The 24,972-nt window shown below is 60.2% G+C and overlaps 3 protein-coding genes across 4 annotated transcripts; 2 read left to right on the top strand and 1 right to left on the bottom strand.

Moving 5' to 3' along the window:
* Positions 1-927: 927 nt before the first annotated feature.
* Positions 928-17,897, top strand: LOC138825365 (inactive rhomboid protein 1). 2 transcript variants are annotated; one of them, XM_070019816.1, is made up of 19 exons: positions 928-1,023; positions 11,099-11,234; positions 11,316-11,446; positions 11,648-11,752; positions 12,203-12,416; positions 12,763-12,972; positions 13,045-13,167; positions 13,238-13,395; positions 14,342-14,599; positions 14,713-14,824; positions 14,932-15,006; positions 15,086-15,247; positions 15,653-15,753; positions 15,888-15,951; positions 16,337-16,431; positions 16,626-16,701; positions 16,779-16,879; positions 16,976-17,129; positions 17,258-17,897. In XM_070019816.1, the coding sequence occupies exons 2-19, from the start codon at positions 11,118-11,120 to the stop codon at positions 17,675-17,677; spliced, it is 2,676 nt and encodes an 891-aa protein (XP_069875917.1). In that variant the 5' UTR covers positions 928-1,023; positions 11,099-11,117; the 3' UTR covers positions 17,678-17,897. The 2 variants fall into 2 exon arrangements, with proteins under 2 accessions (XP_069875917.1, XP_069875918.1); XM_070019817.1 differs by lacking the exon at positions 11,648-11,752.
* Positions 17,898-18,164: 267 nt separating this feature from the next.
* Positions 18,165-21,351, bottom strand: LOC138825366 (U11/U12 small nuclear ribonucleoprotein 25 kDa protein). The gene is made up of 5 exons (XM_070019818.1): positions 21,148-21,351; positions 20,160-20,250; positions 19,890-19,995; positions 19,308-19,382; positions 18,165-18,929 (listed from the first exon to the last, which is right to left on the bottom strand). Exons 1-5 carry the CDS (start codon positions 21,187-21,189, stop codon positions 18,872-18,874), a joined length of 372 nt encoding a protein of 123 aa, XP_069875919.1. The 5' UTR covers positions 21,190-21,351; the 3' UTR covers positions 18,165-18,871.
* A 192-nt stretch (positions 21,352-21,543) lies between these two features.
* LOC138825364 (DNA-directed RNA polymerase III subunit RPC10) lies at positions 21,544-24,403 on the top strand. The gene is made up of 3 exons (XM_070019815.1): positions 21,544-21,769; positions 22,053-22,140; positions 24,097-24,403. Exons 1-3 carry the CDS (start codon positions 21,659-21,661, stop codon positions 24,222-24,224), a joined length of 327 nt encoding a protein of 108 aa, XP_069875916.1. The 5' UTR covers positions 21,544-21,658; the 3' UTR covers positions 24,225-24,403.
* The last annotated feature ends 569 nt before the right edge of the window (positions 24,404-24,972 follow it).

Raw genomic sequence — 24,972 nt, 5'->3', positions numbered from 1 at the left:
TGGCGGGCCTGGCGGGCGGGGGGCGGGGGGCGGGGGGCGGGGGGCGGGGGGCCGGGCCTGGCGGGCCTGGCGGGCGGGGGGCGGGGGGCGGGGGGGCCGGGCCTGGCGGGCGGGGGGCGGGGGGCGGGGGGCGGGGGGCGGGGGGCGGGGGGCGGGGGGCCGGGCCTGGCGGGCCTGGCGGGCGGGGGGCGGGGGGCGGGGGGCCGGGCCTGGCGGGCGGGGGGCGGGGGGCGGGGGGCGGGGGGCGGGGGGCCGGGCCTGGCGGGCGGGGGGCGGGGGGCCGGGCCTGGCGGGGGGCGGGGGGCGGGGGGCGGGGGGCGGGGACCGGGCCTGGCGGGCGGGGGCCGGGCCTGGCGGGGGGCGGGGGGCGGGGGGCGGGGGCCGGGCCTGGCGGGGGGCGGGGGGCGGGGGGCGGGGGGCGGGGGGCGGGGACCGGGCCTGGCGGGCGGGGGGCGGGGGGCGGGGGCCGGGCCTGGCGGGCGGGGGGCCGGGCCTGGCGGGGGGCGGGGGGCGGGGGGCGGGGGGCGGGGACCGGGCCTGGCGGGCGGGGGCCGGGCCTGGCGGGGGGCGGGGGGCGGGGGGCGGGGGCCGGGCCTGGCGGGCGGGGGGCGGGGGGCGGGGGCCGGGCCTGGCGGGGGGCGGGGGGCGGGGGGCGGGGGGGCGGGGGGGCGGGGACCGGGCCTGGCGGGCGGGGGGCGGGGGGCGGGGGCCGGGCCTGGCGGGCGGGGGGCCGGGCCTGGCGGGCGGGGGCCGGGCCTGGCGGGCCTGGCGGGCGGGGCGGGCGGGCTCCCCGGAGGAGGCGCCGCGGGCCGGGCCGGGCCGCCTGGCGGGCGGGCGCATTCCTGAGCCCTGAGTCAGCGCCGCCCTCGCCGCCGCCGCCGCCGCCGCCGCGCACGCCCCTTGCGGCCCGGCATTCCCGGACGGGCGGGCGGGCGGGCGCGGCCTGGGACTCGGCGCGGGCGCCCTCCCGGCTCGGCGGCCCCGCAGCCTCCGGACGCCTCGAAGCCCGCGGCGGCGGCGGCGGTGAGTGCGCGGGCGGGCGGGCTCCGGGCGCCGACTCGGTTGGGGGTTTGCGGCTCGCGGGCGCCCGAGGGGGCGGCGTCGGGCCCGGCCGCCCCGCGGGGCCTCCCGGGCCGCCGTCCGCGCCGTCGGCTCCGCCCTGCGCGAGGCCCGGGGCCGCGGCGGCGCTGCGCGGGCCGCACCGGGCGGGCGCGTGCGTGCGTCTGTCCGTCTGTCTGTCGCCGTGGGTGAGGCCTGCGTCCGGAGGCGCCAGCCCCGTGCTGGACGCGCTTCTCCCAGGCAGCGGCGGTGTGTGTGTGTGTCTGTCGTCTGTCTGTCTGTCTGTGTGTCCTCTGTAGCTGTCTCTCGGTCCGGGGGCCGCGCGCCGGGACAGCTGGGTGGGAGAAGATTCGGATGAAACTGGCTTTTCAGGTTCAGCCCGGGGAAGCCCGGCCTTGGGCTGAGTCCTCCCCACTCCGGGCTGGGTCCTCCCCACTCCGGGCTGGGTCCTCCCCACTCCGGCCGGGTCCTCCCCACTCCCGGCCGGGTCCTCCCCACTCCCGGCTGAGTCCTCCCCACTCCCGGCCAGGTCCTCCCCACTCCCGGCCGGGTCCTCCCCACTCCAGCCGGGTCCTCCCCACTCCGGCCGGGTCCTCCCCACTCCCGGCCGGGTCCTCCCCACTCCAGCCGGGTCCTCCCCACTCCCGGCTGAGTCCTCCCCACTCCCGGCTGAGTCCTCCCCACTCCGGGCCAGGTCCTCCCCACTCCAGCCGGGTCCTCCCCACTCCGGGCCGAGTCCTCCCCACTCCAGCCGGGTCCTCCCCACTCCGGGCTGAGTCCTCCCCACTCCCGGCTGAGTCCTCCCCACTCCAGCCGGGTCCTCCCCACTCCCGGCCGGGTCCTCCCCACTCCCGGCCGGATCCTCCCCACTCCAGCCGGGTCCTCCCCACTCCCGGCCGGGTCCTCCCCACTCCAGCCGGGTCCTCCCCACTCCGGGCTGAGTCCTCCCCACTCCCGGTGAGTCCTCCCCACTCCGGGCTGAGTCCTCCCCACTCCAGCCGGGTCCTCCCCACTCCGGGCTGAGTCCTCCCCACTCCAGCCGGGTCCTCCCCACTCCAGCCGGGTCCTCCCCACTCCAGCCGGGTCCTCCCCACTCCGGGCCGGGTCCTCCCCACTCCGGGCTGAGTCCTCCCCACTCCAGCCGGGTCCTCCCCACTCCGGGCCGAGTCCTCCCCACTCCGGGCCGGGTCCTCCCCACCCATGAGCCAGCTCCTCCAGCAGCTGTCCGGCTGGAGGGGCCCCTGGTGCTGAGCCCTGGGCACTGGGGTCTTGGCAAGCTGGGCCTCCTCCCAGCGTGGAGTGCGGGTCCGGATGGACGCAGCTCCCTTGGGCTCCTTCCCAGGCCCTGTGCACTGCTCTGCTCTGTGGGCTGTCAGCTCCCGTGCACGGAGGCCAGGGCCTGTGGCCCGGCTGGGCCTGCCCTTCCTGAAGCCGTGGCTTTCTGGAGGATCTGACTCAGAGGAACCCCAGCCCCCTTGCTTTAGATGGTTCTCCCCTAGGACCTTTCTGGCTACAGCTGTTTCTCGGACCTCAGTTCTCCTGTGAGGTCTCGGCCCCTTCCCTGATGGAAGGACCGTCCCACCTCGACGTCTCTGCGGGGTCACTTCCTTCTCCAGCACAGCACCCTTGCTTCTGCGTGTCTTCTGTGTTGTCTTTATGAATGCCTCCTGCCTGTCTGAGCTGAGATGCTTCTAGGAAGGTTGCCCAGGATGCTGGGGGTCCTTGACAGCCCAGAGCTGAGGCCCAGGTGCTCTACAGCCAGTGGAAGACCGGCCCTTCCCACCTCAGCTCCTGCTGGACCCATAGCCCTGCCCACCTGGCTGTGCTGTGGGGGTCCCTTGAGGTTCACTGACCTCAGGCGGTGGCTGGCCTGAGTTTCAGCCTCCCTCCCTCCCTCCCTCCCTCTCCCTCTCCCTCTCCCTCTCCCTCTCCCTCTCCCTCTCCCTCTCTCTCTCTCTCTCTCTCTCTCTCTCTCTCTCTCTCTCCTCTCTCTCTCTCTCTCTCTCTCTCTGTCATGGGGCTTGAACTCTGGGCTTGGGTGCTGTCCCTCAGATCTTCAGCTCAAGGTGAGCACTCTATCACTTAAGTCACGGCACCACTTGTGGTTTTCTAGTGCTTCATTGGAGATAAGAGTCTCATGGACTTTCCTTCCCTGGCTGGCTTTGAACCTCAATCCTCAGATCTCAGCCTCCTGAGTAGTTAGGATAAGGTAGACATGAAGGACCTCTCTTCTCCCATGGGTAAGGCAGACCAGTGGAGTTAGTTAGGACTCTTGTTTGTTTTAGACATTGTTTTGCTATGTAGCTCAGGCTGGCCTGGGACTCATGATCCTCCTTCCTTAGCCTCCTGAGTGCTGGGATTGCAGGCTTGTACTACCAGGACTGCCCTAGAATCAGGTTTGAGGGAGGTGTGCCAGGTTCCTGATGATGAAGCCATTTTTGCTGACTCCGTTTCCCCTTCAGGAGCTGTCAGTCTGATTCTGCTTCCAGGAAGTGTTGCTGGGTAGCAGGAAGCAGTTTGTGGGATTGTTAGGGCGCGTCTGTGAGCTGACCTGAGACTGGGTTGCTCATCTGCTGTTACCACGTGTGGATGTCCCTGCCCTCCAGGGAGCATGCTGCCCCTTAACTCCCAGTGCCTGGCTGGGCTGCACAAGTATCCAGCTTAGCAGGTGGTTCACACCCAGGAAATGATACAGCTGAGTCCCATTCTTACCTCTTCTTGCTCTGGTGTCTGGATGGCCCCTCACCTCTCTGAGCCTTGACTCACCCAGGTGTGTCTCTTGTCAGTCCAGACTTTGTTGGGAGCTTTGACTCTGGCCATCAGCCACCCCTGGACCATGGGTGCTGGCTGGACCACAGGATAATGCCCTACATGGCTGGCTGGACCATGGGACAATGCCTCCATGGCTGGCTGGACCATGGGATAATGTCCTCCATGGCTGGCTGGACCATGGGATAATGCCCTCCATGGCTGGACCACAGGATAATGCCCTCCATGGCTGGACCACGGGATAATGCCCTCCATGGCTGGACCACGGGACAATGCCCTCCATGGCTGGACCCCAGGATAATGTCCTCCATGGCTGGCTGGACTATGGGATAATGCCCTCCATGGCCGGACCACGGGTAATGCCCTCCATGGCTGGACCCCAGGATAATGCCTCCATGGCTGGCTGGACCGCGGGATAATGTCTCCATGGCTGGCTGGACCATGGGATAATGTCCTCCATGGCTGGACCCCAGGATAATGCCCTCCATGGCTGGACCACCGGATAATGCTCTCCATGGCTGGACCCCAGGATAATGCCCTCCATGGCTGGACCACCGGATAATGCTCTCCATGGCTGGACCCCAGGATAATGCCCTCCATGGCTGGACCACCGGATAATGCTCTCCATGGCTGGACCCCAGGATAATGTCCTCCATGGCTGGACCATGGCACAATGCCCTCCATGGCTGGAGCACGGGACAATGCCCTCCATGGCTGGACCACGGGACAATGCCTCCATGGCTGGAGCACGGGACAATGCCCTCCATGGCTGGAGCACGGGACAATGCCCTCCATGGCTGGACCATGGAATAATGCCCTCCATGGCTGGACCACGGGATAATGCTCTCCATGGCTGGAGCACGGGATAATGTCCTCCATGGCTGGCTGGACCCCAGGATAATGCCCTCCATGGCTGGACCACCGGATAATGCTCTCCATGGCTGGAGCACGGGACAATGCCCTCCATGGCTGGACCATGGGATAATGCCCTCCATGGCTGGACCACGGGATAATGCCCTCCATGGCTGGACCACCGGATAATGCTCTCCATGGCTGGAGCACGGGACAATGCCCTCCATGGCTGGAGCACGGGATAATGCCCTCCATGGCTGGAGCACGGGATAATGCCCTCCATGGCTGGACCATGGGACAGTGCCCTCCATGGCTGGACCATGGGACAATGCCCTCCATGGCTGGACCATGGGACAATGCCTCCATGGCTGGACCACCGAATAATGCCCTCCATGGCTGGACCATGGGACAATGCCCTCCATGGCTGGAGCACGGGACAATGCCCTCCATGGCTAGCCCCTCTGTCCGTCCTGTAGACTATGTTCTGTGTCAGGGCCCGGAGTGCCACAGCCTCCGCCACATCTCCCAAACCGCAGCCAAAAGCCTCTGTGGCTGCTGCTCTCCACGCTCTCCAGCATGTCAGGTGACAGGGCCGTGGGGGGAGGGGGGAGATCTGAGGGAGAAGGTGCTGTGGAGGCCGCTGGCTTGGTATCAGCCTGCCCTGTTGCATGTGGAAACTTGGTTCTTCCACAGGAAGAGACTGTGAGGACTAGAGTGCTTTGTGGATTGCAAAGGGAGTCTCCACATGGTGATGCTTAGAGATGGTGCAAGGAGACAGAGAGAAGCTGGGAAACGTTTGCTTTACTACAGTAGTATGTGGTGAAGAACTGGAATCCAGGCCCCAGAGCTGTGATCTCGCCTAGAGAGGACTGAGGCTGAGCACCAGGTTGGAAGAGAAAACAGGGTCTGAGCCAGGGCGAGGGGGTAGAGCAGAGCAGAGCAAAGCAGAGCGTGCGTGACCCTAGGGATGTCCTTCCCCGCTGGCTTCCAGGCTCCCAGTGCTTCTTAGTGGCCCCTTCCTCTTTCTTTGTTTTTTTGGTGACAGTCCTGGGGCTTGAACTCAGGGCCTGCACACTGTTCCCAAGCTGTTTTAGCGCAAGGCTAGCATGCTACCACTGGAGCCACATCTCCATGTCTGGCTTCTTGGTGGCTCATTGGAGCTAAGAATCTCATGGGCTGGCTTTGAGTGGAGATCCTCACGTATGTGTGAGCCACTGGTGCCTGGCGTGGCTGCCTGTTACTGAACCCCACACCTCTGAAGTGTTCCTGGGTGAGGCCCTCATACCCTGGCTTCCTCCTGCAGCCCTCAGAGCTCCTACGTGCCGTCACCTCATGAACACCTACTGTGTGCCAGGCACTGTCATCACCTGTGATCCTTCACACAAAAAAACAAGGCCTGTCCAGAGTTAGAGGTGGAGACAGATTATGAGTATAGCATTTTGGCCTGGCTTTCCCCGCTTGCTCCCTTCCTTGATGCACCAGTGATGGCCAGCGAGCCCTCAGACATTGTACCACAGAACTAGAGTCAGCAGGACTCCTGCATCCCCAGGAAACGCATCGGCTGTGACAGTCCCAGTGGCCCCCACTTCCCGCCAGTCTCCAGAGCCTGGGCACCCTGACTGTCCTTGCCCCTCCATCCTCTGAGCTGCGTGGAGGGCACCGCTGTTCCCGGTGGCCCCTGACTCAGGCCTGCCCCGCAGACCTCATCGTGCTACATGTCCGTGTGGGCGTCTCCAAGTGGCTGGAGTGACTCATGCTGTGTGACCCCAGGCGGACAGGCCCTCCACGGGCCCTCTGTACTGTGGAGCCCCAGAGTGGAAGAGTCCCCGGGGCTGTTGGGGAACAAGAGCCCACTGTGCGCCTGGACACTGAGCTTCTGTGGGCAGACGGTGCTGCCCCTGGCCTGGGCCTGCCCCTCCCCCATGCTTTGTGAATCCAGCCAACTTGAGGCTCACATAAGGAGCAGAGTGCGCAGTGACGGAACAGGCCGGAGTCACCACCCTGCGGGGTGGACGGGTGTCCTTGCCTTGCTTTTAGACCTAGAGCAATGTGGGTTCTCCTGTACCCCCTCCCTCTACCCAGGAGGAGGGGCTGGGCCACCTGAGCAGAGCTGGCAGGGCTGAGCGTAGGGCTGGCCTCACCGCACAGCGCGCTGCCCTTCTCCCCGCTTTGGGAGCTGTTCGTGCTCTCCTTTGTGCCGGACAGGGACCCCTTGAAGGTCCAGCTGAGGGTCATCTGCTTCAGTAACCACCATTGCCACTGCGTCTGGGGACTGCCCTCCGCCCCTCTGCCGGCAAGGGTGCCTGCTGGGTGGGGCCTGTGACTGAAGAGCAGGCCCTCCATCACACAGGAAACGGGGAGACGGCCAGGGCAGGGCTGGGGGGAGGAAGGCACCGGCTGTGCAGACAGGTGAGGATCGGGGTGTGTGGGTCCGTTTGCAGAGCTGCTTGCACCCCTGCTGGTCACCACCGCTCACCTGTGCATTCCCAGCAGGCTCTGCTGTTCTGTCCACGCCTGACCCTGTTCCTGTCTGGGCCACATAACAGGCTTATTAACAGCACTGGTCATTTTCCAGGTGAGAAGATGGAGCCTAGCCAGGCCATGTGGCTGATGGGTAGTAGGACCAGCCAGTCTCCCCTCTTGGTGGGTGGAAGGCAGAGTGCTGGGGTCTCTGTCCTGTCTGGCCTGGCCTACTTGTCTCTGTGGGCATGGCTGTCCTTGGTCAGCTGACCGCCAGGTCCCTCCAGCAGGGCTGGCCTGGCTTCCTGGGAGGTTCAGCAGGTTCTCCCTAACCCTTATACCTAGGACTGTGTCAGATTCAGACCTAGGGGCGGCTCTTGACTCCGCTCACTAACTGGCAGGTGACTGTACGGCGACCGCAGGGTCCCCGGCTGGTGGCTGGGCTGGACGGACTCTCCTGGGAAGGGCTATGGCTCCCAGCTCTGGGCTGGGTGGATGGTGCACAGTGTTTCAGCCTGGAATGGTTCAGTTAGTATTGAGACCTTGCCTCACTCACTCTGCAGTCAGGATGCCTTCCTGACTGTTCATCCTCCCAACACGGTAGCCAGGAGCTCTGTGAAGACAAATTGCCTGATCCATGGCCCCGAGAGAGGCCGTGCGAATGCAGGGAGGGACCCTTGGCCACCACACCTAGGAGTTCCCTTCAGCTCTACTTCCCAGCTGCTGTAAGCGGGGCATAGCTCAGAGAAGGGATTGGAGCTAGGTCAGGGTTAGAGTCAGGCATAAATGTTTGAAAGATTGTCTCCCATGTCCTGGTCACTGTAGGCCAGGAGGAGCAGTGAGCAGCATCCACAGCTGTTCCTGGTCAGTCAAGTCTACTGTGGTGCTGTGGGCCTTCTCTGGTCAATGTAGGCCCAATAGGAGCTTGAGTACCTCTTGGGCTTGTGTAGTTATATTACTCTGTTCTTCAGGCCTCTCTCTTTTTTCTTTCTTTGCCAGTCCTGGGTCTTGAACTCAGGGCCTGGGTGCTGTCCCTGAGCTTCTTCAGCTCAAGGCAAGCACTCTACCGCTTGAGCCACAGCACCACATCCAGCTTCCCAGCCCAGGCTTCACTTTCTGCATTTGTATAAAGTAAGGGTGTGTGTGTGTGTGTGTGTGTGTGTGTGTACTTGTTTCCTCTAAAGCAATGAAGAGAAACTCCTGCCAGGCACTGTTGACTCAGGCCTGTCATCCTAGCTACTCAGGAGGCTGAGATCTGAGGATCACGGTTCAAAGCCAGCCTGGGCGGGAAAGTCCTTGAGACTCTTATCTCCAGTTAACCACCAGAAAACCAGAAGTGGCGCTGTGGCTTAAAGTGGTAGAGCTCTAGCCCTGAGCAAAAAGATTTGGTGGGGGGGAGGGGGGGAGATGGAAAAGCTGGGAAGGTGGCCCAGTGGTAGAGTGCTTGCCTAGCAGGCACAAAGCCCTGGGTCAAGTTCCTCAGCAACACATACACAGAAAAAACCAGAAGTGGAGCTGTTGCTCAGGTGGTTGAGCTCTAGCCTTGAACAGAGCCCAGGCCCTGAGTTCAAGTCCCACGACTGACAAGAGAGTAACTCCCAAGTGGAAGCCATGTCTGGTGCATCGATGCCTGGTACACACCCTGTAGCACAGCTGTTGGGTGTCACACGTTGAGGAGACAGGAATTTTGTGCTTTCCACCTTCCAAGTCTTACTTCAGAAAACCCCACCTCCACCCATGTCTGTGCGCAGAGGGTCTTCCAACCTTGCGTCTGTCTCGGGCCCCTGGAAGAGGCGCATGCAGATGTGCCATGAGCACCCTTGTAAGGGGCCCCAGGAAGCCAGGGTGCTGGGTCTTTCCCTGGACCTGGTCTCTGGTGTTCAGGGCGCCCACACGCTCCCATCTGCCTGAGCAGCCTCGCTGCCACTTCTGGTGCATGCTGCCACCTGGTGGTGAGAGGCGAGATGGATGTGGATAGGCTGGAGCCTCAAGCCCCCCCAGGCCTGGCCCTTGTCCCTGGCCCCACAGCCCAGGACCTCAGTCCTCCTCCCTGAGGCCTCTACCCAGCTGGTATGTCACAGGGGCCTCCTAGACCCCACCAAACAACTCTAACCTGCTGGCTTATTTTCCCTACCACATAGAGCCTGTGTGTCCATTTACTGAGAGGGTTAATATTACATAAACTGTAAATGTCCCCTCTTAAGGACCAGGAGGGCAGGAGCTTGGTTCTCATCCAGGTATATTGGTGGTATGTGTTCAAAACTTCCTTGGGTTGCTGGGTGCTGGTGGCTCACGCCTGTAACCCTAGCTGCTCAGGAGGCTGAGATCTGAGGACTGAAGCTGTGAGATTCCTATCTCCAGTTAACCACCAGAAAACTGGAAGTAGTATTGTGGCTCGAAGGGGTAGAGCCCTAACCTTTACCAATAAAGGTCAGGTATAGAGCCCAGGCTTTAAGTTCAAGCCCCAAGACTGACAACAACCAAACAAAAAATTTCAAAGTCAATGTATCAATGTGTATATTACATAGCTCAGCTGATGCATAGAAGCTCTGTCCCTTGTTACTGTCAATTGTGTTTAAATGACTGTGTGCTCTGCAGTATTTCTCCACCCTTAATTTTGTGAATATATGTCTCCTAAAAAGTAAATAGCTGGGCACTGGTGCCTCACAACTGTAATCCTGGTTACTCAGGAAACAGATCTGAGGATCACAGTTTGAAGCCAGCCCAGGCAGGAAAGCCCACGAGAGTCTTATCTCCAAATAACTACCTCCCATTCAAAAAAAAAGAAAAAAAAAAAGCAAATAGTACCTAAAAAGCAAGGTAAAACTGAATGTGCTGCCCATATAATCCTAGATACTTAGGAGGCTGAGATCTAAGGATCATGGTTTAAAGCCAGCCTAGGCAGGAAAAGCTGTGGAATTGTTTGTTTTTGTTTTTTTCCTTCTAGACAGTCCTGGGGCTTGAACTCAGGGCCTGGGCACTGTCTCTGAGATTCTTTTGCTCAAGGCTAGCACTCTATCACTTGTGCCACAGCTCCATATCTGGCGTTTTCTGCATATGTAGTACTGAGGGATTGAACCTAGGGCTTCATGCATGCTACTCACGCACTCTCCCACTAAGCATCTTCCCAGCCCTGTGGAATTTTATCCAGTGAACACCCCAAAAGCCAGAAGTGGAGCTGTGGCTCAAGTGTTAGAGCACTAGCCTTAAGCAAAAAAGCTCAGGGACAGTGCCCAGACCCTGAGTTTAAGCCCCAGGACACACATAGGCGTTCTGTCTGTCTGTCTCTCTCTCACACACATACACCAATGCAAGTTGATGTGTTTAAGTGATAAAGTGAAATTTTTTGGGGTTTGTGCCCCTGGGCTTGAACTTGGCCTTGGGCTGCTAGGAGGGTGCTCTACTGTGGATGGGTGCCTCTAGTCTTTTTTTACACTGGGTATTTTGAGGCAGGATGCTGCTTCTTCCCTGGGTGGGTTCCTGGACCGCCACCTGCCTACTTAATACTTCATACATGGCTAGGAAGACTCACCCAACATTTGGTTGAGAAGAGGTCTTGTGAACTTTTTTGCCCAGCTGGCTTTGAACTATGGTTCACTCTATCTCAGCTTCTCAGGTATCTTATCAGCCACCTGTGCCTGACAGCAACTGGAGGTCTGTTGAAGGTGGCATGTCCTTAGTGGGGCTGGGTGGTGGTGTGGGAAAAATGAATCAAGCGTGCTGAACATTTGCAGTTTTTCCTTAGAGACTGTCTCCTTGCAACAGCAAGGCTGCTGTCTGAGAAGGGATCCGAGGAGGCTGAGGCCGCACAGAGCAGGCCGGTGCTCCGTCGGGTTCCCCACCGCACCTCTCCACTGCCTGGGCCTGTCACAGCTCCAGACTCGCCGGGGTTGTTGTTACTGTGCGGTGTGTCCCGTCCCCAGGCCTGCCTGGCACAGCACTCCCCTCTCCTCGCCAGGCCTCCTCCTGCTGGAACCATGAGCGAGGCCCGGAGGGACGGCACAAGCAGCCTGCAGCGCAAGAAGCCCCCCTGGCTCAGGCTGGACATCCCGGCTGCGGTGCCCCTGGCGGCAGAGGAGCCCGGCCTCCTGCAGGTAGGCCGCCTGCCCCGGCCCTGGCCCACAGGGGCCGAGGGTAAGCCCTGCCCCGCGCCTCACTGCGGTCTCATCGCCTAGCCCCTCCGGCGCCAGGTTTTCCTGCGGAGTGTGAGTATGCCAGCCGAGACGGCCCACGTCCCCTCCCTCTACCCCGAGCCTCGGCGGCCTGCGCTGCAGCGGCAGACGTCCATCACGCAGACCATCCGCAGGTACCACAGCCCTGGTCACTCCGGGGCAGAGGGGCGGGGCGGGTACCTTTGGGCATTGGGGCTGGGAATGGCTCGGGGGCCCTTGTCTCAGTTTTCTCCTCCATCTTGGTCCCCACGTTGCTCCCCCTTCTTCCTGTGCTTGGGACCGCTCTCTGCCGCCTCTGCCTGTCTCCCCAACACTAATGCTCTGGCCCCCCACAGCCGACAGGTGCGCTTTGGGCGTGTTCACACTCTGCCCCTCCTGGGCCCCCGGGCTGCCCACAGGGTCCCCCCACAGCGCCAGTCTCTCTCTTGGTCCCTGCTCAGGTATCTTAGGCAGATCATGAGTGTGTTGGTGTTCACTGGCACGTGCATGCTATGCAGCATGAATGGCTGCCATTTCCTGGGGCTCCTAACGGTAGATGATGGCAGTCTTTTTGTTTGCATGTCCAAAGACTGGGCAGCCTGCCTGAGTCAGCAGCTCCCGTGCTCTGTGCTGTCCTTGGCTGTGGCTGCCGTCCAGCTGAGTTCTCTCTCTGGACTCAGGGAGGGGTGAGGGCCGCTGTGGAATGCCACTGGGCAAGGCGGTAGGGTGATCTGGTAGGAATCAGAGTGAGCCAGGGGTGGTTAGGGCTGGACTCCACTTGTCTCTGTGGACTCTGGTCCTCGCTTGAATGGTGGCCTGGGGTGGGGCATGCTGCCCAGGAGGCTGGGCACCGAGGCCCATGCCCAGGAGGAGGGGAGCAAGGGCCCCTTGCTAAGTCCCTGCCTTGTCAGGGGCACGGCTGACTGGTTCGGAGTGAGCAAGGACAGCGACAGCACCCAGAAGTGGCAGCGCAAGAGCATCCGCCACTGCAGCCAGCGGTACGGCAGGCTGAAGCCCCAGGTCCTCCGGGAGCTGGACTTGCCCAGCCAGGACAATGTGTCGCTGGCCAGCACGGAGACCCCACCCCCACTGTATGTGGGCCCATGCCAGCTGGGCATGCAGAAGGTGCGCTTGCTCCTGAACCCCCATCGGCTTTTCATCCCAGCCCCTTGGGTGGGAGAGGGGCACCAGAAGGCCCGGTGGTGTGGGGATTGTTGGGAAGGAAGGAAGCTACACTCCAGGACAGGAACCGAGAGGGAGAAGGTTGCTGGTCTGTACCAGGGTGAGCTGGGTAGGAGAACATCTCACCTAGACCAGCAGAGCAGGGGGAGGGGAGGGGAGGGGGGAAGGCCCCTTGGCAGCGCTCTGGGTGAGCCTGGTCCCATGCAGCCGTCAGGGCCGTGAGGGTCCGAGGGGGCGAGCCTCCCCGAGGTGCCCGCACTGACCTGTCCTCTCCCCTGGCCTGCACCAGATCATCGACCCTCTGGCCCGGGGCCGGGCCTTCCGCCTGGCGGATGACGCTGCCGATGGCCCGAGTGTCCCCCACACCCCCATCACCCCTGGAGCTGCCTCCCTCTGCTCCTTCTCCAGTTCCCGCTCAGGTTTCAACCGGTTTCCTCGGCGGCGCAAGCGCGAGTCCGTGGCCAAGATGAGCTTCCGGGCAGCGGCGGCACTGGTGAAGGTTGGTGGGGGCCGAGGATGGAGCCGGGGTGGGGGCGGCTGCCGGGTCCTACGGCGGCCTCCTCGCCCCCAGGGTCGAGTGGTTAGGGAGGGCACCCTGCGCCGGGCCCAGCGTCGCAGCTTCACTCCGGCCAGCTTCCTGGAGGAGGACACGGCAGACTTCCCCGAGGAGCTGGACACATCCTTCTTTGCCCGGGTAAGACTTGCTGGTGGCCCCCTCGCCTGCCGCGTCCCTGGGTCCACCCTAACTGCCTGTGCTTGCTCAGGAAGGTGTCCTTCATGAGGAGCTGTCCACGTACCCGGATGAAGTGTTTGAGTCCCCTTCAGAGGCGGCGCTCCAGGACTGGGAGAAAGTCTCGGAGCAGGCAGAACTCACCGGTGGGGCCCTGGGTCGCACTGAGCTTGAGCGGAGCCATTTGATGCTGTAAGTGCAGCAGGCTGGCGATGGCTCCAGGAGAACCTTAAAGACAAAAAAAGCTGGGCGCCGGTGGCTCACACCTGTCATCCTAGCTACTGAGGAGGCCGAGATCTGAGGATCACGGTTCAAAGCCAGCCCAGGCAGATAAGTCCATGAGACTCTTATCTCCAATAAACCACTAGAGAACCGGAAATGGTGCTGTGGCTCAAGCGGTAGAGCGCTTACCTCAAGATGAAGAGTGCAGAGACAGCGCCCAGGCCCAGAGTTCAAGCCCCACAACCGACAAAAAAAAAAAAAAAAGGTCAGTCTTGGGGCTTGAACTTATGGTCTGGGTGCTGTCCTGAGCTCTTTTGCTCAAGGTGAGCACTCTACCACTTTGAGCCACGGCACCACTTCTGGTTTTCTGGTGGTTCATTGGAGAGAAGAGTCACAGATTTTCCTGACTGCGCTGGCTTCAGACCAAGATCCTCAGATCTCAGCCTCCTGAGTAGCTAGGATGACAGGCGTGAGCCACTGGTGCTTAGCTTAGAAGGCGAATTTTTGTCCCATTAGGATCCCCGTGACTGTTGGTAGAGACACTCCACATTCATGGCCCAATTGCCTGGGAAACTGGTCTGGGCACTGAGTGTGGAGGACCCAGGGTTATGCATGATTCCAGCCTGGACTGCCCACCTGGGACACACCTGTAGCCCAAGGACTGGGCATCTTCAGTGGGGAGAAGGGGCTGACCTCATTAATGCAGAGGTGTGGAACCTCTAGTGGGTCCTAGCTCCTTTCCTGCCATCCTGAAGTGGGGGATAGCTGCTTTTTTACCAGTAGGAAGAGGCTGAGGCTGAGCAGTTTGCGCTATGCTTTCATAGCAGGGAGCAGGACCCTGATTCCACGTGGGGGGGACTGCGCCAAGTGGGTGGGGTCTGAGCAGGAGATGAACGAGGCTGCTGGTTTTCTCCAGGCCACTGGAGCGAGGCTGGCGGAAACAGAAAGAGGGTGGCGCCCTGGCCACACAGCCCAGGGTGAGGCTTCGGCAGGAGGTGGTGAGCCCTGCAGGGCCCAGGAGGGGCCAGCGCATCACCGTGCCCGTGCACAAGCTCTTCGCCAGGGAGAAGCGGCCCTACGGGCTGGGCATGGTGGGGCGGCTCACCAACCGCACCTACCGCAAGCGCATCGACAGCTACGTCAAGCGCCAGATCGAGGACATGGATGACCACAGGTAGGCCGGGAAAACGCGCTGCCTCTTGGGCACGCCTGGGCGTACAGGGGAGGCTCATGGGCAGGGCTGGGGCTCCGGCTAGTGGTGTGCCCTACTGACCCTGCGCCCCACAGGCCCTTCTTCACCTACTGGCTTACCTTCGTCCACTCACTGGTCACCATCCTAGCTGTGTGCATCTACGGCATTGCGCCGGTGGGCTTCTCGCAGCACGAGACAGTGGACTCGGTGAGCCTCGGCCCTTTTCCCAGGCTGGGATGATTGGGACCCTAGCTCTGGATGCCCTCTGGGAGGAGAGAGCCTCAAGTGGTGGAAACTTTGTCCCTGGTCGCCAGGTGCTCCGGAACCGTGGCGTCTATGAGAACGTCAAGTATGTGCAGCAGGAGAACTTCTGGATTGGCCCCAGCTCGGTGAGGGCAGGGCTGGGGGGAGCGTGGAGGTGCGCTAGTGGGCAGGAGCCTGGGGCCACAGCTGCCGTCTTCACCACAGGAGGCCCTCATCCACCTGGGCGCCAAGTTCTCACCCTGCATGCGGCAGGACCCGCAGGTCCACAGCTTCATCCACGCAGCCCGGGAGCGTGAGAAGCACTCAGCCTGCTGTGTGCGCAACGACAGGTCTGGTTGCGTGCAGACCTCCGAGGAGGAGTGCTCGGTGAGGCCCCCCACCCCGCCTCAGCCTCTCGGAAGTCTCCTTTTCTGTGGCAGCTGGTTCGTGGCTTCACCAAGCACTAGGCTCTGTCACTTTGCCTTCTCAACCCCGGCCTCGGTGCTTCCCCAGTCCTGGACAGATTACCACCTGGCTTCTTGATCTGGTCGTGCACTACCTGGAGGTGCCATCGTTAATACCAGTGGCTCAATTCAGGAGACTGTTCTTACCTAGGAGTTCTGCTGTTGCTTGCTCTCAGAATCCCTCCCTATGTGCTCTGTGTGGCTGTGGTAGGAGCTCACAGGGTGAAGTGGGGCTCGGTGGCTTTGCTTTTGATTTCCTGAATCGTCACCACATGGCTCAGAGTGGGCAAGGGTCTGCTCTGACCAGAGGCTGGTCCTGTGTCCTCAGTCCACTCTGGCAGTGTGGGTGAAGTGGCCCATCCATCCCAGTGCTCCAGACCTTGCTGGCCACAAGAGGCTGTTTGGCTCTGTCTGCCACCAGGACCCCAGGTCAGTCCTGCTGGCTGGCCTGTCACCTGCCTTCCTAACTGCCTGTGAGGGGTAGGGTGTTCCCTGTTGTTGGCTGGGGCAGGAGGGCGCCAATGCCGGGGATGGAGGAGTTGACAGTATCTGGGTGCACACAGGGTGTGTGACGAGCCCTCCTCCGAGGACCCACACGAGTGGCCAGAAGACATCACCAAGTGGCCGGTGAGCTGGGGCAGCGGCTGCCAGGGAGTCACACTTGTCACGTTGGGGGGTGGGGGGACCACGCCCACCATCGATGATACCAGCCTCCCACTGGAAGGGACCGCCTCCTGTGTTCAGAGGCTGTGTCCCTGCCCTTGGCCCAGCCTACTCATCAACATCTGCCTCCCGGATCAAGGAACTAGGTGGAGACGTGGCAGGGGGAAGAGGCTAAATAGTCTAGTTTGGCACATGGGCCAGCTTAGTCTTAGGGTGCAACAGTATGCCTGAACTCAAGGAAGCCTATTTCCTACCCTGTGGGTTTTCTTGTTTGCCTTGGCACTGAATGGGATGTATGGCCAAAGGCAGGGAGAGGCCCTGACCTCAGTTGCTCCCGTTTGTGATCCAGATTTGCACCAAAAACAGTGCTGGGAACCACACCAACCACCCACACATGGACTGCGCCATAACCGGCCGGCCCTGCTGCATTGGCACCAAGGGCAGGTAGGTGTGCCCATGAGGCTGGCCCGGGGCTGAGCACTGCCACGGAGCGGCCATCCCTCCCTTCCCAAGGTCCGGGAAACCCACAGGGCCAGGACAGGTGTGTGGGTGTTCAGCAGAAGCCTGGGCCTGGGCGGTGTGGACAGTGCCTGTCCCTGGACTCGGTAGCACATCCAAACCCTAGCCTGACTCTCCAGGTGTGAGATCACCTCCCGTGAGTACTGTGACTTCATGAGGGGCTATTTCCATGAGGAGGCCACACTCTGCTCTCAGGTAGGCACTGAGGGGGTGTGTGCGTGTGGGTGTGCACGTCTCTCACCTCCCGCAGGTGCTGATGAACCACTCTGCAGGTCCACTGCATGGATGATGTGTGCGGCCTCCTTCCCTTCCTCAACCCGGAGGTGCCCGATCAGTTCTACCGCCTGTGGCTCTCTCTCTTCCTGCACGCTGGGCAAGTCACATGTGGTCCTGGTGGGTGGCGGGGTGCCCCAGGCACGACCCTCCTCCTGGAGGTGGTGAGGTCACCTTTGACTTGTCTCCTCCACAGGGTCCTGCATTGCTTGGTGTCTGTCTGCTTCCAGATGACGGTCCTGCGTGACCTGGAGAAGCTGGCAGGCTGGCACCGCATAGCCATCATCTACTTGCTGAGCGGTATCACTGGAAACCTGGCTAGTGCCATCTTCCTGCCGTACCGGGCAGAGGTGAGGCTGCCGCCCCGGGATCAGGGAGCTTCTCCATGTGGCTCCTCAGTCCCGTGTGCTCTAGGTCTTGAGGCAGGGTAGGCAGATCAACCACCCTCCTTAGTCACAGTCAATCCCACTGCTCCCAGGTGGGCCCGGCCGGATCCCAGTTTGGAATCCTGGCCTGCCTCTTCGTGGAGCTCTTCCAGAGTTGGCAGATCTTGGCGCGACCGTGGCGTGCCTTCTTTAAGCTGCTGGCTGTGGTGCTCTTCCTCTTCGCTTTCGGGCTGCTGCCTTGGATCGACAACTTTGCCCACATCTCAGGCTTCGTCAGCGGCCTCTTCCTTTCCTTTGCCTTCCTGCCGTACATCAGTTTCGGCAAGTTCGACCTGTACCGAAAGCGCTGCCAAATCATCATCTTTCAAGCAGTGTTCCTGGGCCTGCTGGCTGGCCTGGTGGTTCTCTTCTACTTCTACCCCGTCCGCTGTGAGTGGTGTGAGTTCCTCACCTGCATCCCCTTCACGGACAAGTTCTGTGAGAAGTATGAGCTGGACGCTCAGCTCCACTGAGCAGCCATGGGCCCAAGGCCACAACCCTCACCTCACAGAGCAGCCTGCTCTGTGCACTTCCTGAACACAGACCTCTCGCGCCTTGTTCACGTCTGTCCAGTCACTTATATTGCTGGACATTTATTACAATAGTTCCCATGACAAACTTCTAACTAGTCCTTCGACGACCACCTCATGTGGCCAATAAATGGACCGGGAGCGTTTTAGCTGCCACTAACAACCAGGGTTGTTGTCTCCTTCCTGGTCTCTGGCTGGGGACTGTGGTAGGAAGCCCTTCAGGCTCCCAGCCTCCAACATGTACCTCAGGGAGGTAGGCATTAAATGCAGCCACGCTTCTTTCATCTCCCAGGGAAATCCCTCAGCTAGGTGGCACACCTTGCTCCAAGGCCTCAGAGGGACCCGTGGCCAGGGCCGGGACATTTCTCCACACCCCACCGCCACCCCCTTCTGCCTCCTCGCCCACACCTGCCACAAGGATGAGATGCAGTTCCTGGTGTCTCCACAAGCACACCAGCTTGGCTTTTATTCTTTGCTGAGGATGCCAGGCTAACAGATGCCGGGGCTGTGGCCACCAGCTCAGATGTGGTATCTTGGACTTCAGCACTCCTTTTCAACAGCTATCTGTGCTGACCTCTTGCCTAGAGCAAATTCAGCCCTCCCACACAGGCTACTGTGGCCTTGATTCTTCCAGATTTGAAGCAAATAGGGTTATTCTGTACATAAGGCCAGGGCTCTCGCCATGTGAGATTTGTTTTTTGAGGGCACAGGGAGAGGGCAGGCTTAGGCCAAGTCCCTAGGAAGGGAAGGGACAGAGGCTGACACTGTGCTAGCCCTGAGTGTCTCAGGGCTCAAGTGCTGAGTGGTACCCCAGGGATGCAGCCAGCCAAATATTCTTTTGGTGAGGGGGCTGGGAACATGGCTGGGTGGTAGAGCGCTTGCCTTGCATGCGTGAGTCCCTATGTTTCATTCCTCAGCGCCACATAAGCAGAAAAGGCCAGAAGTAGCACTGTGGCTGAAGTGGTAGGGTGCTAGCCTTGAGCTGAAGAGCTGAGGGACAGCGCCCAGGCCCAGAGTTCAGGCCCCACAACCGACCAAAAAAAAAAAAAAAAAAAATTCTTTTGGTGAGGACAGTGACAGGAGCCCCTCCCGCTAGGAGAGGCCTGGCCAACCGTTAGTACAGATGTCCTCCGAGGGTCACTTTTGCCTAAGCTTTTTGATGAAGGAAACTTCATCCCGATTCCGGATGCCATAACTGAAAGAGAAGGAAAGTGGTGTCTGTGAGAGACAAAGAAAACAAGTGAAGATGAACGTGGCATCTAGGAAGTGGTGTGGCACGCTTTGTGGTATAGTGTGTACCACACTGCACTACCAGAGCAGCCTTTCGCTCCACAACTGCTCTACCTTCCTTTGAGGCACCGTAGCCCTGGGCTTCTGCTGCTGAGTATGAGCAGGGCCCGTGGAGCTGCTTGTCTGACTACCACTCTAGTGGAGAGGGCCTTCCAGAAGCTCCTTATGGGAGGGTCAGTCCAGCTTGGGACCCTCCTGTTACTGTTCTCTGGCAGAAGTCGGGGGCACTGGAGGGTAACAGATCAGATACCTCCCTAGGATTGGGGACATGGGCTGAACTTACTCTCGGAGTTTCTTCCTGTCCTCGGTGAGCTTCTCTCCTGCAGAGGTCAGATGGTATGTTCTCCACACATATGACCTGCAACAAGAGTTGAACCACATGCTACCCTTGAGCAAGGTGAGCTGAACATCTGGGACCACAAGGGCTTGAGGTACACCGCCCTCTGCACCTAGGACAGCCGTGTCCCCCTCCTGGGCTTTTCCCCTGCACACTGTATACACACCAGGCATGAGGCAGCTAGAAGCTGGTGTTTGGGGTAGCTGGGCCAAATGCACCTTACTAATAACCTAGTTGATAGTTCTGAGACTCAGCTACAGGACACTTGATCCAATTGGAGACCCAGGGTTGACAGCACCCAGGTGAGGGCAAGAAGTGGCGCTGACAGGCGTACCATCCATAACGAGAGAAGCCACTTCTGGTGACATAAGGCCCTGAGGTGACTCCCAGGGAAGATCACCCTCACTCCCCAGGATTCCACACTGCAGTCACGACTGTAGCAGAACCTGGGCATGAACACTGAAAGCTGCTGTTTTCCCACACCAGCCCTGGGAATGGTTACAGTGAAGAAGCTGCTGCTCCACCTACCAGCTGATGTGCTGAATGCCCCCCTCACGCTCCTGCTTGAGCCGCACATATCTCTGGATGGCCTTCTTCAGGTCCAAGACCGTGGCGTTCTGCACTACCACCACCGCTGCAACCGTGGACACATGGGGGAGAAAAACCCTGTAGGAATCCACAGCCAGCGCACCGAGGGCAGCTTTGTGGCTGTCTTAGTGCTCCTGGGCATGCCCTCCAAGTTTCTCAAGATTAGCTCTGCTAACATCTCAGACCTCAAGGGAGGAGGATCGCACTCACGCATTACTTCTCCATCCATCTTGCAAACTCGGACAGTCATTGCTTGGCCATATTCCAGTGCTATCTGGGAATTGATCTCTTCCAAAGTAACCTAGAAAAGACCAGAAGTAGAGGTGGGAAGTGTTTTTATCGCCTGAAAGAGAAGTAAGCTGACAATACTTCAAAAGAAGCGCCCTGTATTATGAAGGGTGTGAAGGGGCTTTCCCAGTTTTCCAGCACTGTAGTCTTTCATCCTACCCACATTTATATATAATTTCCAAGTGGACAGAGGCTGTGGGGAGAGGGACAAAGAAATAGCAGGGATTGGACCCACAAAAGAATGGGGCTGGGAATGGCGCTGTGGCTCCAGTGGGAGAGCACTAGCCTTGAGCTGAAGAGCTGAGGGACAGCGCCAGGGCCAGAGTTCAACCGACCAACAACAAGAATGGGGCTGAATTGGTACTTTGGGCCTGGCAGCGGGGCTGACTAGACACCAAAAACTGGTCATGATAGTCCTTTTTTATTTCTGGTCAGTTGTGGGCTTGAACTCGGGGCCTGGAGACTGTCCCTGAACTTTTCTGGCTCAAGGCTAGCTCTCTGACTTGGAGGCACAGCCTCGCTTCTGTTTTCTGGTGGTTCAGGGCTGGCTGTGAACCGCGAGCCTCAGATCCCAGTCCTGCGCAGCTGGGGTGCCGGGCGCGAGCCACGGCGCCGGCACGCGCACGTCGGTAATAACGCATTTTCAGAAAGCAGAAGTCGGGCGGAAGGTGGTCGGCGGTAGAGCGCCCGCCTCGCACGCATGAGGCCCTGGGTTCGAGTCCTCAGCACCACAGAAGCAGAAAAGGCCGGAAGTGGCGCCGTGGCCCGAGTGGGAGAGCGCCAGCCTTGAGCACAGGAAGCTCAGGGAAGCGCCCGGGCCCCGAGTCCAAAGGCAGCCGCCACCGCCGAGGCGGCTGCGCAGCCCGCGAGGCCCGGCCCGGCCCGGCCCGGCCCGGCGGCCGCCGCGCACCTGGATGGGAAGGTCGCAGAGCAGCGGGTCCTGCACCACCATGGCGAGGCCCTCCTGGAACACGTCCACGGCCTCCGAGTGCGGCAGCGCCTCCTCCTCATCCTCCTCCTCCTCCTCCTCCGGCGCCTCCAGCCCGGCCTCCGCCTGCGCCTGCGCCTCCGCCTCCGCCAGGGCTGTGCGCCTGGGGTCCGGGCCCCAGCGAGAGCGCCTGCCCAGCAGGGAACGCGCAGCGCGCACGCGCAGGCACGCGTACGTACTGCGCACGTCCCGGCGAGGCAGGCCGCCGACTGACCAATGAGGCGCCTGCCGCAGGGTTGCGTCATGATTGGGGGATAATAATTGGAAGACTGAGGGGAAGAAGCTGTTGTGGTGACCAATCAGAAATAGGAGGGCCGACCCATGGGAGAAGCCGACCAATGGGAAGCGCGTCGTGTTGGGCCCGCTGGGCGCATGCGTCCGGCGAGCGGCGGGGCTGGCGCGCGGGTGCCGTCCGCGCGGCGGGGCCGAGGTGATGCTGCTCTTCTGCCCCGGCTGCGGGAATGGGCTGATAGTGGAGGAGGGACAGCGCTGCCACCGCTTCGCCTGCAACACCTGCCCCTACGTGCACAATATCACCCGCAAGGTGGGTCTTTGTGTTTTGTTTTTCTGTCGGTCGCGGGGCTTGAACTCGGGGCCTGGAGCTGCCCTGAGCGCCTTCGCTCCGGGCGAGCGCTCCGCCATTTTCAGCCACAGCGTCACTTCCGGTCTTCTGGTGGTTACGTTACCGGGCTGGCTTTGAAGCGCGGGGCGCGAGCCGTGCCCTCAGGAACTGGCTTTTGCTGTCCACCCCATTGGGGCGTTGCTGTGAAGGCCGTCCTGATTGGGGCGTTTGCCGACGTTGGTTCTGAAGGCGTCTCTGTTGTCAGGTCACAAACCGGAAGTACCCGAAGCTGAAGGAAGTGGACGACGTCCTCGGGGGAGCGGCTGCCTGGGAGAACGTGGACTCCACCGCAGGTGAGGCCCGGTCAGGGCTCGGCCGGCCGGACCGTGTCGGAGCCCGGGCCGGGGATTGCTGTTCAGAGTTGGTTATGGAAACAGTGCTGGGCCCGAGTCAGTCTCGGTGGCGTCCGGCGAGGCTCGCGTGGGTCCCACGGCCCACAGTGGGCCGGCTGGAGCGGGGCTCGCGTGGGTCCCACGGCCCACAGTGGGCCGGCTGGAGCGGGGCTCGCGTGGGTCCCACGGCCCACAGTGAGCCGGCTGGAGCGGGGCTCGCGTGGGTCCCACGGCCCACAGTGGGCCGGCTGGAGCGGGGCTCGCGTGGGTCCCACGGCCCACAGTGGGCCGGCTGGAGCGGGGCTCGCGTGGGTCCCACGGCCCACAGTGGGCCGGCTGGAGCGGGGCTCGCGTGGGTCCCACGGCCCACAGTGGGCCGGCTGGAGCGGGGCTCGCGTGGGTCCCACGGCCCACAGTGGGCCGGCTGGAGCGGGGCTCGCGTGGGTCCCACGGCCCACAGTGGGCCGGCTGGAGCGGGGCTCGGCTGGCGGCCACGCGATGAGCGATGAGAGGCACCTGTCCCGGGCGCGCCCTGGCGCCGCGCTGGCCTCTGGCCTCTCCAGGTGCAGTTGGAGGGAAGGGAGCCCTGAGGAGCCGCGGGTGAGGCCGGGCTTCCCCCTCTGTTAGGTCGTGCTGCGCTCCAGCTCAGGCTTGCGTGGGTAGACGGGCGCGCAGCACCTGGGTAACCCCTCTCTTACCCACTCCTTTGCCCTGGTTGTGTGTGTGTCAGTGGGACTTGCGCTCATTTGGCACTGTCTCTTGAGCTGTGCTTCCAGTCCATCGTTTTGCTGGTTGAACGATTCTGCTTGGGTTGACTTCAAACCTTGATCATCCATCTCTGTCTTCTGAGTAACTAGGATTACAGGCATAAGCCACCAGTACCTAGCTTTTAACTATTATTACCTTTTCTCACCCAGTATGAAGGTTTTTTGTTTTTTGTCGGTTGTGGGGCTTGAACTTGGGGACTGAATGCTGTCCCTCAGCTCTTCAGCTCAAGGCCAGTGCTCTACCACTTGAGCCACAGCACCACTTCTGAGTGGTTTTCTGGCAGTTTATTGGAGATAAGAGCCTTATAGACTTTCCTGCCCGGGCTGGCTTTGAACCGCAATCCTCAGATCCTAGCCTCCCGAGTAGCTAGGATTACAGGCGTGAGCCACCAATGCCCGGCTTTCAAGTGTTTTTGCTTTTTTGTTTTAGCACAAAGTGGACTAAGGTATTTGTCTTTGGTGTTATGCTTCAAGCAGACTTTAATGAGATTTGAAAAGAAAGGTGGAAAGTGGGAGAGAAGAGTGTTTTCAAGGTCAGAGGGGAAGGGGAGTGTTTCCAAGGTCTCAATGTTTCCCTCGGTGTTACTGCACTATGGAAACAATGCTGTTGTTTGTAAAGTTACCATTAAAAAGGGAGATCAGATTAGGGGAGAAGACCTCGCCTTTATTGCCTTCAGTGAGTTTTCTGAGCTGATACTGGGTCTTACTCTTACTCTGTTTTCTTGCTCACAGCTGATGCTCCATCACTTTTTTTATTTTCTGGTCCTGGGTCTTGAACTCAGGACCTGAGCACTGTCTTGTTTTTGCTCAAGGCTAGCACTTTACCACTTGAGCTACAGCACCACTTCTGGCTTTTTGTGTCTATGTGGGACTGAGGAATAGAACCCAGGGCTTCATGCATGCTAGGCAAGCACTCTACCACTGAGCCACCTTCCCAGCCCATGGTGCTCCACCACTTAAACCATGTCTGTAGTCTGGTATTTTCGTAGATAGAGTCTTGAAGGCATTTTTGCTTGGGGTGGCTCTGAACCAAGATCCTCCAGGTCTTAGCTAGGATTATAGCCATGGTGGACTTGTTTTCATCACAAGCAATGTCTTGGTGTAATGGATCACATGGTTTTTGTTTTGTTTGTGTTGTTTTCATTGCCAGAGCCGTGTCCCAAATGCGAACATCCCCGCGCTTACTTCATGCAGCTTCAGACTCGCTCTGCGGACGAGCCAATGACTACCTTCTACAAGTGCTGCAGTGCCCGGTGCGGACACCGCTGGAGGGATTAGACGCCTCAGTCTGCGTCAAGAACAGATGGGCTGTCCAACTGTCTTCTGAAGTAGGGGCCAGTGAGCTGGGAAAGACCATCTGACAATCAGTAAAGGAAGTCATTAATGCCCAGACAGGTGTACATAGTCAGTGTGCCAGGCCTGAGTGCTGTCTCTGAGCTTTTTTTTTTTGCTCTGAATGAGCATTCTACCTCTTGAGCCACAGCTCCACTTCTGGCTTTTTGGCAGTGAATTGGAGACCAGAGTCTCGTGGATGTTTCTGCAGGGGCTGGCTTCAAATTGAGATCCTCATATCTGTCTCTGAGTAGCTTGAATTACAGGTGTAATCTACCAGTACCTGGTGGGATTTTTTTGGGTGGGTGGGGGGAGTGGAGGAGACCTATGAAGAAGTGTACCTAGTTTAAAGTCCTATGTCTTCATTCATCATTCACATTTACTGGTCAGTTGACATTTCCTGACTACCACCCAACACGCTGATGTCTGTACAGCTTAGTACATTAGAAGGTTAAAGTTAATTGAACCATTCGTTGTAAAGTTATGTAATCAAAATTTATTTTGTGAACTTTTCTGCTAGGGCTGACCTCAAATCACAAACCTCCCAACATCAGCCTCCATGAGTTACTGGTCCCTGGCTGTCGCGAGTTTTGGTGAGGACATGGTGGGAAAATCAGCGAGAGCCCCTAAGAATGGGGTAACAATATCTCACTGAAACATTCAATGAAAAGGAGGTAATACGGAAAGAGAAAAG

Source organism: Dipodomys merriami, unplaced genomic scaffold (assembly GCF_024711535.1).
Source record: "Dipodomys merriami isolate MVZ:Mamm:240054 unplaced genomic scaffold, mDipMer1.0.p SCAF_137, whole genome shotgun sequence".
NCBI classification, from domain to species: domain Eukaryota; kingdom Metazoa; phylum Chordata; class Mammalia; order Rodentia; family Heteromyidae; genus Dipodomys; species Dipodomys merriami.
This window is presented reverse-complemented; position numbering and strand designations above follow the sequence as displayed.

What these genes read in the sequence shown, in the direction of transcription:
- LOC138825365 (XM_070019816.1), top strand. Translation starts at nt 11,118, where the DNA reads ATGAGCGAGGCCCGGAGGGACGGCACAAGCAGCCTGCAGCGCAAGAAG. An exon ending in GCCAGCTGGGCATGCAGAAG is followed by an intron (nt 12,417 to 12,762) that starts GTGCGCTTGCTC and finishes GGCCTGCACCAG; the next exon opens with ATCATCGACCCTCTGGCCCG. An exon ending in GAGCGGAGCCATTTGATGCT is followed by an intron (nt 13,396 to 14,341) that starts GTAAGTGCAGCA and finishes GGTTTTCTCCAG; the next exon opens with GCCACTGGAGCGAGGCTGGC.
- LOC138825366 (XM_070019818.1), bottom strand. Translation starts at nt 21,189, where the DNA reads ATGGTGGTGCAGGACCCGCTGCTCTGCGACCTTCCCATCCAG. An exon ending in TCTGCGACCTTCCCATCCAG is followed by an intron (nt 20,251 to 21,147) that starts GTGCGCGGCGGC and finishes GGTCTTTTCTAG; the next exon opens with GTTACTTTGGAAGAGATCAA. An exon ending in GGCATTCAGCACATCAGCTG is followed by an intron (nt 19,383 to 19,889) that starts GTAGGTGGAGCA and finishes CTCTTGTTGCAG; the next exon opens with GTCATATGTGTGGAGAACAT.
- LOC138825364 (XM_070019815.1), top strand. Translation starts at nt 21,659, where the DNA reads ATGCTGCTCTTCTGCCCCGGCTGCGGGAATGGGCTGATAGTGGAGGAG. An exon ending in TGCACAATATCACCCGCAAG is followed by an intron (nt 21,770 to 22,052) that starts GTGGGTCTTTGT and finishes CTCTGTTGTCAG; the next exon opens with GTCACAAACCGGAAGTACCC. An exon ending in GAACGTGGACTCCACCGCAG is followed by an intron (nt 22,141 to 24,096) that starts GTGAGGCCCGGT and finishes TTTCATTGCCAG; the next exon opens with AGCCGTGTCCCAAATGCGAA.